Source organism: Chlamydotis macqueenii, chromosome 1 (assembly GCF_036417535.1).
Source record: "Chlamydotis macqueenii isolate bChlMac1 chromosome 1, bChlMac1.mat, whole genome shotgun sequence".
NCBI lineage: Eukaryota > Metazoa > Chordata > Aves > Otidiformes > Otididae > Chlamydotis > Chlamydotis macqueenii.
Window position 1 is genome coordinate 157,053,429 of NC_141556.1, and position 17,046 is coordinate 157,070,474.

The following is a 17,046-nucleotide window of genomic DNA, read 5'->3' on the forward strand; positions in this document are numbered from 1 at the left end:
TGTCTACAAGATGGAGTTATTTCAGGTTACTCAAATAGTGAGTAAAACAATGACTGTTAGAAACTGCTATGCATAACCTTGCAATAATGGACTTCAACACTACACTTCTAAAACTACTCAAGAACATTGATGCAGAGCAACTTTATTTGAACTGACAGTTCAGACAGACCAGCAGCTTGCTATGGATTACTGAAAACAATACTGCTAAGACAAAAGCATATCAATATTCCCCTAAAACAATTTTTCTGGCTACTTAATATGTAATCACAGACAAACCACAAAATCGATGTTTATGTATTTTTTTTAAAACCTAGTTTAGATCACTAATATAGATTAAAGTGTAGCTTTCACAGGAACTATCCTGCACACGTGCATTTCAAGTACGAAGTGCGTGACCAGGCGGTATACCCAAGTAAGACTTCAGCAAGACCTAGGCCAGAGCATGACAAAACAGGTTGTGGAGGCAAGCATATGCAGTGGAGGACACAGAAGTCCGGAATATGGTATGGGGTCAGCTAAGGTAATTAGAAAGATAGAACACAACAATGTAGATTATTAAAGTAAACCAAACATTTTAAGATGCCTAAGTTAGCTCAATATAAAAAATCTGAATCAGTAGTTCACAGCGTTTTTTTAAAAGACATCCTCTATTGATATGAATATTTTCCTAAGAAAGAAACCTTCCTTACTAGAAATAATCTTCTAATATTTGAAGATTTCCTTCCTGAAAGCATAATCAGATTAACAATTTCCCACTTATGTGGATGAAACTTTCATTTAAGAGAGTAATTCTATGTAGCTAAACCATCAACAGTAAAATGTTACCTCACCATTCTCTCAGCTAGGTAGTTTTGGTCTCATGAGATTCTGCAAGCATTACAAGCTATGACCCTTGAAAGAAAACAATGACCTTCAGATCTAGGCACTCTCCTCTTTCAAAAGACCTTACAGAAAAAGAGGCACCCTCTTCTCTGAACACAAATTTATTTCATTGGATAAGTAAGGGTTTGGTGCTTATCACATTTAACTAAACTATCACAAGACCGTAAGATGGACTGAAGGCTTCTTTCTTTTCTCTGTTCTCTCTGAAAATCTAGCGTTATTTATAAAACTTGGCAACCCCCTAGATACCAGAAGACCCCAAAACGACACTGCCATCACCATCAGAGAAACATTCATCATTAGAGATTAAGGAGAAGAAAGACAACTCTTCACAATTCAGTGCTTTAATCTGGTTTCTTATACAAATGTCACTCTAACGATTTCACAGCAACATAATTGCTAGAGTAGCGTACTGGATTTCATTTTATACATAGCTATAAAAAGATATAGAGCTATAGACAGAGAAAGGCAGTGAGAAAGCATATTATCCATTGAAAAAAATGACTTTAAGGAACCTTTCAAGTTACTAAGAAAGCTGCCCTTTGTTTATTCTCTAAAAAATTAAGCAATATTAAAAACTTTGGAAGCACATAGGATACGCACTTTGGTCACTGTACTCTGTGCACAGTTTGATAAGTCTCAGTGAGTTTACTTCTAACTAGAACTGCAAACTGCGTACATAAACAAGCATAACGCCCTCAAAAGTCACCTCAAAAGAGCTTAATTAACATTTAACTTAATTTTGTTTACAGATTTAAGTTTAGATTTTTGTCCAATATTCAAGATCTGGCATTTTATGTGAAAAAGACATGTCTTTTGTACTTCAAAGCACTCCACAGCAAAATTAACCACAGGAAAAAGCTCCTTGAAGGAACACATCCCTTTTTTCCACACATCATTTTCCATTTAATAAATATCATGCACACCTGCATACACACAGTTGAATTTACATAAGGAATTTGTATCTACTTTAAGATTCATACAATTTGTGCAACATTGCTTGTTTTTACGGCAACACTCTTATTTAACTGAAAATGAATGAGGTTTCTTGAAGTCATCAGACAGGCTTACACAAAATTAAATCAGATGTGTATTTCAGCCTATTTTTGAGGGTCTCCTGATTAAACAGAGATAGTGTCTTAATGCTCAAAGGAAGTTATCCTTTTACATTTGACTTCACAATGGTATCTATTAGTCTTTCACTAGTACTCATCAATATTTGCATACTGCATTCTTGCTTCAGATTGGATGGCAGAATACGAAGAAAGATGTGAAAATTTTCTATTCCTTAGCTAGTTGTTACATATTGCTGTTCAAAAGGTGCATTATGTAAAACAATAAAAAATGCTTATTTCAGAGCTGAAAAAGACAACGATCTGTTTTCATTCAAACTATGTTCAGGACAAAACTTCAGAGACAAAGGAAAAAAAATCAGATTGTAACTGCATTAGAAAAGCTAGGTTGTGAAAGAAGAAAGGTACATAGAAGCAATTTGTTTTTCACACAGTTCTTTAGCACTTGCCTCCGCATTAGAGATCAGGGCACTTCTAAGGGTACATCAGCTTCCCAAGCCATGACAGTAGGGACTCTACCTACTTTAGTGGGGATCAGTTCAAAAGAAAAACATCACTGAATTCTGAACTTCATGCATATCACAGGTTCAGCAGTCAGAGAGAAAGGATTTTTTTTTTTTTTTAAAGTCCAGACACACTGAAGACAGGAAGACATTAAGTAAAAACCCATGGCCAACGGTTGTCTTAGGTTTTGTTTCAAGTTTGAGGGTTTTTTTTCAATAAAATTAAGTTTCTCAGAATAGCTCTTTGAGCAGGAAGTTATGGATTAGGGATATGATTCTGCTGTCTAATAAAAAAAAGACACATGCTTACTCTGTGAAAAGAACCCAATGACATTTTTGTCTAGTTATAAAAGAATTAGGTATCTTCTCTGAGAAATTAGGCTGCTATTTCCTGGCATAACCTCAAACTGCTTTCATGCAAAATAGAGAAGCTGCTGAAATATGGGCTGGATGAACAGTCAGGTGGATTGAAACCTGCTGAATGGCCAGGCCCAGAGGGTGGTGACCAGCAGCACTCAGAGGCCAGCAACTAGTGGTGTACCCTAGGGGTCAATACTGGGTCAAATCCTATTCAACATCTTCATTAATGATCTGGATGATGGGGCAGAGTGCACCCTCAGCAACTTTGCAGATGACACCAGACTGGGAGGAATGGCTGATACAGCAGAGGTTTGTGCTGCCATCCAGAGGAACCTCAACAAGCTGGAGAAATTGGCTGCCAGGAACCTCATGAAGTTCAACAAAGAGAACTGCAAAGTCTTGCACCTGGAAAATAATAAACCCATGCACTAATACATGCTGGGGGTTAACCAGCTGGAAAGCAGTGTGGCAGGAAAGGACCTGGGGGTCCTGGTGGACTCCAAGTTGAATATGAACCAGCAATATGCCCAGAGAGCTAATGGGATCCTGGGCTGCATAAGATATACTACCAGGTCAAGGGAGGTGATCATTCTCCATCACTCTGCACTGGTGAGGTCACATGTGGAGTCCTGCGTTCAGTTCTGCACTCCCCAGTACAAGAGAGACATGGACATACTGGAGAGAGTCCATGAAGGTCCACAAAAATGATGGACTGGAACATCTCTCCTATAAGGAAAGGTTGAGAAAGCTGGGACTGTTCAGCCCAGAGATGAGAAGGCATTTGGAGAAGGAGAGGGAGGAGGACTCATCAATTTGTGAAAATATCTGTAGGGAGGGAGTAAAGAGAAATGCAGCAATGTGCATTAAAATCCTTCTTGTAAAGCCTAACCATATTTCCACACAACTATTACACCAAGACAAGAGTAAGTTAGCAGGCTTAGTTACTAGCTCACTGTTACTGTTAAGAAAATAACAGATCATGGCAATAAACTGTGTTATTCATGATTCTCACATCTTATTTCTAACAGGAATTCTGACTAATTTGCATGTCACTCCAGAACACAGTACCTTGAAAAATAAAAGAATGTAAATAGCCTTACAACTTAAGAACAAAACAAAGAAAAAACCAAACACCAAACCAGTAGCTTTATAAACGTAACCCATTAAAATAGGTTTTTTTTTGTTTTTTTTTAATAAAGACTATTTCAGTCTCTAACTGCTGGCAGAATATTGTATTATCTAATGTAAAAATATGATAAAGCACAATATTAAACACCACTGTGTTAGAAGTCACTCACTCCCTACCCAAAATACCTTAGACATGTTCCAAAATTCTTTCTGTAAATTCTACCTGCTATGTCAGTGTATAAAATCTAGCCTATAATGAGTTATATTAAATTTGAGTAGAACCATAAACTGAGAGACTTTTCAATCAAGTCCATTTCTCCTAAGAAAAAACTGCTTGCTACAGTATGTTTTCACAACTGTAATGAAGTCAGCTCTTAATTCAGTAGACTTGGCATACAGTCAGATATCCAATTCTGCATGGAAGTGTTAGGTTTGTATGCAGTTCTCAACTTGCAGACAGAATAGAATAGGCAGAAACACTTGCCACAGGAAATCTTGACCACAAACACTGAAGGTTCCTGAGTATTTCACAAAAATTACAGACCACTAATCGCCACATGCATTTTTGCAGTACTTATTGCAGAAGTATTGAGATGCTCATGTGCCTCTCAGCTTTGTATTACAGTAATGTTTTGTCATTCTACCAGTAGACATACTTAAGGTGCTGAAGTAAATAACTCAGACTAAGGAGGTAGATGAGGAAGACAAATTAAAAATTAAAAAACTGGTAGACAAATTCTTTAAGTCATATGCAAAAAGACTTAAGTATATCTTTTTCAAAAACTAACATTCAGTACCTTTTTAAATTTTCCTTGTCGCTTTGCTGCAGACTGCCCCTGGGAGTTAGAATAACATACTGTAAGAAAACATGCACACACCACACAGGATGGAGACACCTTCTCTCTACAATTATGGTTATACTTTCAACCTACAGTTTTAAACTTTTAGAGTCACATCTATGATCAAACATGCTCTTAAAGCATGCTCTTTCAGGTTTTAAAAATTAATAAAACAATGCATTACTGTGTATACAGTCCATTATTCCTGTAAGACAAGCAAGTGTTGTTAACCACTTAGCTCAAATTAATAAATTACAGAAATTCAGCCTCAGAAGTGTAGATTGTAGATTTGACTGTTCAGTGGCATTGTTCCATTTCATAACAAATATACAGAAATTAGATACATTGTCTCTCACATTGTATCCACTTGCTGAGACAGCTTTGCTGTTCAGTCCTTTTTTGTCTCCTAGTACACACTGAGGTTCACTACAGGCAGCAGAAAGTATCTGATGCTATTTGACACCATCCTTTTTTCAGTGAAATATGACCATAACAGTAACGCCTTAAACTATGACACGAGACATGCCTCAGCTAGATTTTCTCTCTGTGTAAGCTCTCAAGTACTCTTCATCACATTAGATTTGACAGGCAATATCTACCTACCTCCTACTTCCCAGCCCAGAAATCACTGTATATAACCACTTAGTCTGGTTTTAAAACAAGGCAGATGGGAATTACAACCAATAGTTCAAGGAAGTACAAAATTCAAGTTAGGGAAACTAAATTACATTACTATAATGGAATTATCATGGATTTCATAAAAGTATAGTTGGAATCTTGCAAGAAACACAAAGAAATATAAAACTAAGTATTTTAGTGCTCTTAGTTACTGGGATTTTCCTCTTTAATACATAAATTCTCCTGATAGACATTATCTAACCTGCACTTACATGCAATCTGCCCCAAAAGTACTACCTACAACCAAATTAGATTGAACAAACTAAACTTTTCTACTCAACAAGATCTAAAGGTATGTGCCCACCTACTCACAGAAACTTATTTTCTACAAAAACATGCTCTAGTTTTATACATCTGGTTCAGTCACATCTAGGGATATATAGACATAGATGAGCTACCTCTAAATACTAACAATTGCCAGGATTGATTCAAATTTATTCTCAACTTTGCCATCTATTTAAAAATAGCTAAAGGAATCCCCTAAATACCTTAGCACCAGATACACACAAGAATGATCTGGTTACTATAATCACTGTTGCATTACAGGTTCATGTAAGTTAGAAAACAGTTTTTACACGATGCTGCACTGTGAGCAAAAAACCCCTACGTTTTTTTTCTACCATCACATACAGAGATCTTGCATGATTCTGTTGGAGCATACAGTTATATTAGTGGTTGACAACATCAGTGTGCAGCATGTAAAAATATCTGCTTATGCATTTGAGTCAGCAAAACTCCTATACTGTGTAACAGTAACATGTAGGTGTTAAGAAAGCACATATTTTTGCTAAAATTTTATGCATGCAAGGAAGAGTATAGCTGTTTTGTTAGAGAACCAACATGCACAAAACACAATATATATGCATGTATTTTTCATTCATTATACTAAGCTAGGTAATTAAATAAAATCACTTTTTAAAGGTTGCCACATCAACAAAAAAATCAGTTGCTTCTAGAAACACAAGCAGAGTGAAAGAAACAGAATTAAAATGCAGAAAAATGCAATTAAGTTTTAAATTATAGGACAAAAATAAAAACAGAACTACTTAGATATTACTCTGACTTTATCATGAAACAACCGCTTCTAAAACGTGTTATTTTACTAAACCTGGTGGTCTTTAAAGCACTAAAACCATTAAATACAGTACTTCCTGGCATGCCATTTACTTGCTTCAGAAGTTTCAGAAAAAGAAGCCATCATCCATTTCAAATACTCACAGCTTTCTTTCCAAGTTCTGTTTTAGATAGTGTAAGAGCTCCTGCAAGATAACATCCCGGTCCTGCTCCTTTAGGTATTCTATTCAAAGAAAGAGTTCAGTGTTAAAACCTCGTTCATGAATGTTCCCTGGGCACCGCAACAAAGAAACCAAACAGTGAAAGAGCAACACAAGAGGAATTACGAAGCCTGAACAGGTAGACACTACCAAAATATCACTTTAGTTGGGTGCAGAGGCAGCTGGTTAGAGGTAGATGAGAAAAACATGACTTCAGTAACTTACTTGTCATCAGGCAGAGATGTAACAAAGAATGGTTGACTGTGTTTTGGAGGTAATGTCAAACTGTTGGATTTCTTCTTCCCTAAGAGAGCAAGGCTATGGTTTTCATAAATATCTAAGCTCAAGGTACTAGACAACCTGTGAGAAACAATAAATGGAAGGTCTTTGATGCGATCCAGCTCACTGTTCTGTTCATGACGAATTTGTAACCGAATAGTGTAATCTCCTTTTTCCAGTTTCACAGAATACTGAAAGAAAGAAGTTCTCATAAATGTCAAGATTAAATACTTCATCACTCACAAAGAAACCCAGAAATAAGACTGTCATGTTCTTTTTGATCCATACAGCTCTAGCCATTTAAAGTACGCTAGACTGCTTAGTTGCAGAATCTCCTGAACACAGAGTGCTTTCAAAACTTAATAGCAACCAAAACACATTCTGTATTGACTGAGAAAAAAAAAATAAAGTTTTCAGACCACAAAACAGGTTGACACCACTTATTTCTATTCTAACACTGTATTAACTGCTCAAATAATAATCAGAATTCTCGATAAACTTTCAGTTCAAAATGTAAAGCAGGTTTGCCTTGATAGGCTTTCAGTTTATGTACTATGCAACTTCGGGTGCTCTGTGGTTTAGATCACAGGACATCATCTACTGTCCCAAACATTGTGCCAGCTTTCTCACCGAGTATTCCTCTGACATTCAAGGCTGCAGTTTAAAGAGCTCACAGACTCTTTGTCTTGATTTTTTTATACATTCATTTAGGAATATGCAGCTAACAATCTCTATTTATTAAAAAACAATAAAAAAAACCCCCACACATCCCCCAAAAACACCCAACAAACCCCCCCAGACGTAAATTCTTAGTTTTGAAAACATTCTTTAATTTCTATCAACCTAAAAGGGTGCTGTGTGGATGTGTTGAGCAGTAGCATGCTAAGTTTCCTTTCTGTTGCTGCTGCTATAATACAGAAAGCAGTTCTAAGTAGAAAGGGATGATAATTCAGAACTACTCTGCTCCCAGAATCTCTCTCTCCTAGGTTAGGGAGTCATGTTTCCTGTTGGTATTTCTTCTTGGATGAAGTAATTTTGAATTGCTTTAGAACTGTTCTATGATGCTCAACACAAGAGATTTACAGCGTGGTGGTCCACCAGGTGTAAGTAACATACAACTGGTGACTTTTAGATTTTATAGCACCTTAAAAATGCAGGTTAAGGAACAGAAGTTGAGATAATAGAATTCCTAAAGTTTATTTATAAGATTCAAAAGACATGCTTTAAAGTTGATCTTTTGTACACTTACAGAATAATCAATCAAAACAAACTTGATTAAGTTCAACTGTGATTTTGGATCAAAATAGTTTCAAAACCCAAAACTATGGAAAACGTTGCTTTTATGGAACAGTCTGTTCCAGTAGAAAGATTCCCACAGAGGGTACAGTATACAAAAGTCTCATGCAAAAAACTCCTTTGAAAGACAGCAACAAGAAGTAAAACACACTATGGCATTTAAAAGGCTGAAGACACCAACAGCCCAGAAGACAGCCGTCATGGATACAGAAGCCTCTGATGTACCAGTGGACAAGCCAGACTATAGAAAAAAATAATGGATCCTTTCCACTTTAAGTAGAAAAGTTCAAGGTACATCTTTGTTAAAAAAAAACCCACAAACACAATAAGAACTTGAATTAACTTCTTGAGAAGCACCAGTGAAAAATCACAAGAAATCAAAAGGGAACAGCTTTTCGTAGAAATAAAACACACCATAACTCTTCCTCCTTCCTTGTCAGAGAAAAAAAAAACCCATAGTGTTCCACTTCATGGAAACAAACCTGTGAATCATTACTTTTTTACTTTTTCATACAAATACATCATCACTGAACTCGTCTTCTTGTGAAGATATAAGAACATTATACCTATGCATCAGGAAATGTTAGGAGCTAACAGCACGCCTGGGAGGTGAAAAACTATGAAAATTTTCACACTGTGCAGAAAATAGAATGTAGAATAAATCCATTACTCTGTACCTGGTGTGGATAGGCATCTCCTGAACCCATTTGTCTTTTGTTCTGGTCAAAAATAATCCACAGTTGACTATCAAATTCAGATTCATACAACAATTCACAGAGAAGTGGACAGCTTGGAGTTACTTCTCCACTCTTAGGCTATTAAAAGAAAGTTCAAAACACTTAATTCACTGTTGAATAAGACAAGTACAATCCTTACACATATATTCAAAAGGATACCTGAACTAAAGCCCATTTCAAACAACTGTAGCTCCTGAAGAGAACCAAATCAGAACTTTGACTGTAGAGTCTAGAGTGTGAGTCTAGACATTTTTTCTGACAGAGAGCTAGCTAAAGTTAAAATCTGATTTTAGAAAACATGCTGTATTTATTAATGACTTTTAAAAAAACCAAACAACCACCCATAGCCCTTACCTGATGGAAGTTATAGGTCAAAATCATCTCATACAGTTGACGATTATTTGGTAAAATATCTCTGGAGCCCAAAGGTTTTATTTTTGCACTCACTGGTCTGCAGTGAAATAACAAAAAGAACAGAAACACACATCCTCTATCAAAATTTGTCTTGGTTAAGCAGAAGAATATTCTGAAGTACAACTGAATTCGGCACATGCAACAACGTCTCTTAAAATATTCTAACTCTCCAAGCAGCATAAATTCCTCAGTTAAAATTAATGTCAGTTTAAAACCAAGATTTAGTGACATTACAGACACTGCCAAAGAATGAAGCCAACAGAACTTAGCAAGTACACCTAAATGCTCAAAATTAAAGGCACCCCCCCCCCGCCCCCCAAAAAAAAGAAAACTAACAGACTTCAAGATTAGGGAAAAAAAAATCAGGTTACTTTACTCTAGTAACTATGCTACAAGCAGCACTTTTATTCATAGATTTAAAGATCAATGGCATCATAATTGCAGGACAGAATAAGTAGTTGATAATTGTTTGTTACAGAAGGTTTTATCAGGCCTTCCAGTACCTAAACTGGGGTTTATAGGAAAAATGGGGAGAAACTTTTTAGCAGGGCCTGCTGCAACAGAACAAGAGGTAATGGTTTTAAAATAGAGGCAGGTAGATTCAGATTAGACATTAGGAAAAGATTTTTTTTTTTTACAATGAGGGTGGTGAAAGACTGAAACAGGTTGCCCAGAGAGGTGGTAGATGCCCTGTCACTGGAAACATTCAAGGCCAGGTTGGACAGAGCTCTGAGCAACCTGATCTGGCGGGAGATGACCCTGCTCCTTCCAGGGGAGTTGGAGTAAACGATCTTTAAAGGTCCCTTCCAACCCAAATTATTCTGTGATTCTAACATAATTTGTAAGAGGCCTTACAGAAATCAGAGTAGTAACACAGAATAATGTTAACATACACTACATAGGTAGTGCACGTTAACTCAGGAACAGTTAAGACAAGCTATTGTTCAGAGTAGCACAAACACTTTAGACTTTAAGCATCAAAGAATATAGGCTAAATAATGATGATACAGGAAAATCAGAGCTTCGGAAATAAAGAACATCAGAATGAGGGTGGCCTGGTATCATTTAAGTTTACATTTCATTCATACATTCTGACAACCTTTAATTACATGATCAAATTTTTTTCTGTAAGATCCTGTCAGCTCTTTCATTGCCAAGAAGCCAGACTAGTCACCCAGTAAAATATCTGTGCTTGGTCAGATCACGGTGCATTTAATCCAGGTTTCCTAGTCTGGCAGACACCAGATAAACTGCTGACAGAAGACTTAAGAACAGAGTAATACCACACATGATACGTCTCACTAATACTCACCCTGCCTCCAAGCATTTGAAACTCAAGAGACTAAATGAGAAGCCATTCAGTACTTTCTTTGCTCTGTGTTATGATTCATTACTTCATTCAAGAGAGACTATTCATACCTTAATTTAAATACATAAATATTTCTTATTAATTTACTTAATTGCAGTTTGTTTACTGTAGGATGAGTGCCTCGAATACTACAAAGAGATAACAGCATCTCCATTTTACAAAACAAGAATAAGGCAAAGATCCATTAAGTGATTGTTTTATTTCCACGCTTAAGGCATATCAAATTAGGTATTTCTGAATCTAACACTAGGTCATATGTTCATTAAACATCAAACTCTTAGCTACCTCAATTACATTTACAAGTATCTACAAGTCCTAGAGAGAGCCCAAGGTCTCCACTGAGAGGCTCGAATAATGGAAAACTTTTGATTATTGACCACTGCGAAATTGCCTAGCCCAAGTCTTAAGAGTACTGCTTAAACTGAACGGCATTGCTTTCTCCTCCTGAAGTGACCAACTTTAGTGATTTTTGCACTGGTTAGGAATTTTCCAACAAAGCTTTTCCTCCAAATCAGCATGTGTCAAACTGACAATAAGATAACACAACTTACCACATAAAATTCTGTTGTTTTCCTAAATTTCACTGTTAACTTGCTACTGTTTTAATGACATACTAATAGTTTTCCCACTTTCCCAATACACTTCCCCAGAAACTCTACCTGAGTGTTTGAACCCAGCTTTTCAGATTTATGCATGGAGCAATATCTTCATACTTCAACAGGGACTGAACATCAAATCGTACGATGCCTTCTGAAGCATGCTAAGGAAAGAGTATATAACAATTATGCTTCTGTACACTTATAACATCAGACATGGACCATCCGATATGTCCCTCGAAAATACAAAGCAAGTTGTGTTTACCTATACAGTGAAAAGTAATTCTGCCCGAGTTTGAAGCATCACAAGCTTATCTCTATTTCACAACAGCAGATATACTGGGACTTGCAAAATTTTAGCAATTGGAGCTAAAGTCTTGTTTAGAAATTCCACCCCCCATCTATTTTAGTTATATATTTATATATTAGTCAGCATTTATAAGCTCACTTAATATATTTGCTTATATATCAGCAAATTTTTCCCCTTAATAATTTAAGTACTTTGTACAGAACTGTCATACTTCGGGCAGGACTGGGTTTTGTTTGGGCATTTGTGATGATTCCCTTTGAGTATCTAATTCAATAAATACAAGCATTATTCATCTAGAATCTTAAAACATTCATGGTCTTTCTGCTCAGGATTATTATTACAGAGTAGTTTAACTTTGCAAAAAAAGAAGCAATACTAAATACAGGGGCTAGTGAGGAGTAAAAATCTTGAAAACTTTTTTTTGTCTAGGAGTATGCCAAATGACCAAGCCACCAGTACATCAGCACTATTAAAATTATTTTTATGAAAGTTGCAGGTGCTCAAGAAGGAAGGGTAAGACTGTTTGTATGCTCTCATTTTTATTTTTAACTCTCATTTATTCAGTTGATCTAATCTTTTCCTGCTCTACTGGTTCAAGACCTGGCGCCTTAGCACAATGCACCCACTCTTATTTTTCCCAGTTTATTCAGCTCTTAGTCTGAAGGCATCCAAATTCTACGGGACAGCTATAATTTTCTGTGGCCCTTAGCTGAAAAAAAGGGAGGAGCCAGGATAAGCATAGTACTGCTTCATGTAGCTATTACCATCTCAGCTCTCAGAGAGTTCCCTCCTGAGGGAGGCAAAGTCAAGCCAAGCCAGGCTGCACAGAAAAGCAATGAATACAGGAGCAAGACAAAGTGCTGTAAATATTACGCTACTAACGCTTTTAGTAACTTTTTCAATCCTTTAGTATCACAGAGCCTTGGGAATCACAACACTACCCATTCACTGTGCCTTCAACTGCCTTAAAAGATGAATCTCAAACCAACGAGCACATCTTCATAAAACACTGAACAGAAAATAAATTTTAATGACATCTTATTCTGAAAATGGTATTCAGAGTATTATCCTTTAGCAATGATAGTCTAGATATTCAAGAACTGTGGTCCCAGCAGTTTATTCACACAAACACTTAATATTGTAAGTATAGTTACAATTTCAACCTTTTAGTACGTCCTCTCTATCGGTATTTGGTTTAGGCTTCTTTGGTGTTTTTTTGTTGGTTTTGGGGAGGGTTGATTGGTTTTGTTTTTTTCCCCTCATATTTTTTCACCCTACTGATTAATAATGAAAAAGCATAGAAAAATTCATAAATAATGGTAATAGGCATTTCTGTGGAACTGAACTCCTGTTAAATTATTTTAAAGAGAAAACGTGAACATCACATGTACAAAGATCCTTTTAGTCATTCTAAATACAGGCAAGAAGGAAGAAAAGCTTTTCTTATTCTGAGATACCACAGGACTTCAGAATAATTAAAAATAAACACTCTAGAAAACTTACCATGTTTAGCTGAGGAGTACCACAAAGTACACCATGGAAAGAAATTGTGTAATTAATGCTAACATCGCTAAGGCTTGCCCACCACCGAGCAACACAAAATTCGATGGTTTTTCCAGCCTGGGTAACGAAAGCACAGTTAGACACAAGCTCCCATCTTCCCCTTCTATTCACCCCAGCCTCCCTCACCCCAAGCCAAAAAAAATTGGAGCACTGCTCAAAGAAGATCCTGTTACATCCAGTTTACTGAAATTTTATAGGTTTGTACAGTACCAAATAAGACACTACTCTTGGTCCAGAAAATACAAGACAGCTATAACAAAATAGGATGACTGACAACTGCATCACAACAAAGAGTGCCAGGGGTATACCCTACAGAGAAGGGCATGGCTTTTAAATATTACGTCTTCCTTTCCTATCCTTCAAACAATGCAGATATATTAAACTAATCTATGAACTAACCTGTGTGCCCTAGAAAACGTGTACTAGAAAAAAGATCCCACTCTGCTGACGGGAGTGTCATCATCATAAGACGACATGAAGCTTAGGAGGTTTGGGGGATTTTTGTTGTTTGGGTTTTTTTTTTAATTTATTTTTTTTTTTAAACTAACATGTTAAAATTCACAATTTGTTACTCAGATAAACTTAGCTTAGGGTTCCCCACCTGATATTTTCACAGAGAGTAAGGAACTGAATAGCACAGAAATCATAATCACTCTTAGGCTTTAGAGCTATACAACTAAATTAAGCAAGGTAAGGGACAAACGTGAGAAGCAGACTCTAGTATCCACATCCCTGAACTGTTAGCTCAATCCTTGGTTTTGTTTTGGACTAGCATTATTCAAGTAGTATAAATGTAAGCCAGTCACTATCACCTGGCTTCCAACACCAAGGAGGTGTCCCAGATTATCACATTAAGTAATAAAGGCAAAATATGCTGAACTACATCTATCCAATAGGTCACAGCCCCTATTTGAAAGGGTAACAAACTGGTTTGTATAAACAAGTACCAAGAAATTGAAGAGACTAACACGTACTAGAAGGCTAATACCAAATAATTAAGAAACACCAGCAAGCTATTAGAGATCTTTTCAAAATTGAAAACCAGATGCATTCACTACTCCAACAAATGTGTGATTTCTTGGGTTTAGGGTTTTTCTTTGGGAAAAAAAAAAAATCCAGGATGAGTTAAGTTATACTGAACTGATATATCACTTTCTCTTCCCGCACGCCACTCCAAGATAACTTACTAAGACTGGAAATGCTTCAGTCACTGATCCTTTTTCTGGTAAGGATGAAAATTTGTAGAACTCATGACTTCTATACGCTTTTTGTTTCACTAGCTGAACAGCATGAAGCACAAACTTGGCAGTCACATCAGCTGAACATGAACATACTGTCACTTCTAAATTAAAGAGAAAAAAAAAGTTCAGTTTCAAGAGCCAAGAATTTTAGAAGGAAAGCAGAGATTCACCGAAAAACACTAGTTTCACAAGTAATTTATAATTTAAGAAGTTATGCAGTACCCCAAGTGGCTCTTTATGTGAATAATGCTTATATATCAGTTATTTAGAAAGACCCTTTCAGATTAAGAAAAACTAAGTTCAGAGACCAGTTAAGAGAAACACGACTCAATTAAATGATGAAAATTAATCATATAGTGCAGATGTATAATCTGTACAGGACAGACTGCTGCTGTGTTCCAAATTAAGGAGTCTTATCAATTACTTCAGTCTGAATGAAAGATTCTTGACAGGATTACTATTTAGTAAGATGATGATCTTATCTCATCATCACGAAGATGAGAAAAAAAACCAAAATGTTTTTTCCACTTTGCAGAATTATGAGGTACTTGCCCATTATGAAAATCACATTTTCTTTAGTTAAGACATCTTTCAACACTACATCCATACACCTTAAAAACTAGGCAAGCCTCAGACAGTAATACTTTTCCATAAACATGGACTATTCTTCCAGTTATGGGAAATCACTTCAGATTGTATTTGCTGGTTTCTAGAAGACTGAAAATCAGGATTTTACTACACCAGAAACCAGGAGATAACTCAAAATCACTCCCCTAAGAGCTTAGAATCAAATAAGTATTTTACGTATTCATGGGTCAAATCCTTCAGTTCTTATTTAGGCAGAACTCAAAATTATTTCAAAACAACTTTGTCAACTCTGACAGACGCAACTGTTAAATTTAATTAATGTGCTCATTTTTCTTACCAGCCCATGTAGCTCCCTGTGGAACATCAATGAAGTGCCTTCGGATTTGACCAGGTTTAAAATGAACATCTGTATATGTCAGGTCATAGCTTGATGATTCATCTACTCTGTATGTCAAAAATAAAACACAAACAGTAATCAAACAAGCTGTGAAACCTAGCTTTTTTTTTTTTAGAAGTTTTTTTTAGAAGTACTTTTAAATGCAAAAATACTCTCAAAAAAAAGTGTACAATGAAGATATTCAGTCCTCAGCACCAATTATTTTAATCCATACTAGTATAGAATCAGACAGCACAATGTATCTAAAAGATTTAAAATATCAGCTCTACCACATTACATAGACACTCTCCCTGTCTCCCCGAAGTTACTGTGCTTAAACATAAGTATCAAAGAATCCTAGCTTTCACTGGATCTGCTTTTCCTGGCTGAGCGACTTTCCATTAAAGTGAGCTAAGGTATGTAAGAAGTAATATTTCTATGAATGAGTTAGAAAAAAGTTAATTTTTTTTTCCTCAGTGTAGATTGTTCATGGTATAGATTTAATAAAATACTTTCCTTCCTTATCAACATCACTGAAGTAATATGTTTAAACCAACTATGGGCACAACTCTAACTCTTTAAATTTCCTGTATTAAAATAACAATAGAAGCTTATCCCAGTGTTCATCTGCCAAATAAGCTCCTGCCTTTATGTGCTCTAGTCCACCAGTTAGAAATTAAAAAACAAACTCCAGTTGACCTCCACCTATGAGTATCTTGATCAATAATTTGCTCAACAAGCAAGAAGTCATCTGTACTCTGATCAATCAGGAAGCTGCTGCCATTGTGGCCAGGCCCACCAGAACACACTGCCTTCAGGCTGCCAGGACCAAAACTACAAAATAAGCCACTGCTGTGTAAGTTTGCTGCAAGAATCTTTTCAGATCTTAGCTCCCTTATCAATGTTAGCAGTAAGTGCAAGAAATGCCAGGAAAAGAAGGTGGTGAAATAAACGACAACAAGTAAAGTGGGTACAGAAAAGTACAGTAAATTTAAAAAAAAACCCTTGAGTTTACTGACCTTGTTGGTATAACAACAGTTATTGGAACTCTGAACAGAGGGCCTGCATTAGGCATTGCTATATCATATCCACACACCTAACAAAATAAAATACAGCCACTTAAAATCTTTGGTCAAAATGAAATGATAGAAGACAACACTAAACTTAAACTACTCACAAAGTATTTTGAATCTTTGTAGTTATCACTGAGAAAAAGAGATCTTTATTTGACCACTGTCACTGTAGAAATAATAAAACAGCAACATTCACCAAGAAAAAAAAAATAATTTTCACACTTAAACTAATTTCAATATTTCCCCAGAAGTTTTCAAGCTTTCAACCCACATTTTACAGTTCATATCAAAAGCTCAATGTAGCTTCAACTCAAAGTTTGTCCAAACAGTCTTAGAATAGACTATTTCAGCTGGAGGGGACTGTTCTGGTTTTGTTTGGGTGAGGGGGGGGCCTAAGGTAGTCTGGTCCTGATCAGGGCTGAACTACGACAGGGACACACAACAATCACCTATTCTAACTGCCTCAC

The 17,046-nt window shown here is 36.2% G+C and overlaps 1 protein-coding gene across 5 annotated transcripts in view; it reads right to left on the reverse strand.

Annotated features, from left to right (window-relative positions):
* Positions 1–17,046, reverse strand: part of TPP2 (tripeptidyl peptidase 2) — a 55,198-nt gene that overhangs the window by 14,682 nt on the left and 23,470 nt on the right. For 2 of the 5 annotated variants that reach the window (XM_086770868.1, XM_086770901.1), the window contains exons 15-25: positions 16,526–16,602; positions 16,212–16,340; positions 15,468–15,574; positions 14,489–14,643; positions 13,242–13,358; positions 11,492–11,592; positions 9,404–9,500; positions 8,990–9,127; positions 6,963–7,207; positions 6,682–6,760; positions 4,744–4,782 (exon numbers count right to left, since the gene is read on the reverse strand). In XM_086770868.1, coding sequence (XP_086626994.1) covers positions 4,744–4,782; positions 6,682–6,760; positions 6,963–7,207; positions 8,990–9,127; positions 9,404–9,500; positions 11,492–11,592; positions 13,242–13,358; positions 14,489–14,643; positions 15,468–15,574; positions 16,212–16,340; positions 16,526–16,602 — 1,284 coding nt within the window. The remainder of the gene's footprint in view (positions 1–4,743; positions 4,783–6,681; positions 6,761–6,962; positions 7,208–8,989; positions 9,128–9,403; positions 9,501–11,491; positions 11,593–13,241; positions 13,359–14,488; positions 14,644–15,467; positions 15,575–16,211; positions 16,341–16,525; positions 16,603–17,046) is intronic. The other 3 variants (XM_086770887.1, XM_086770876.1, XM_086770892.1) reach the window with 3 other exon arrangements.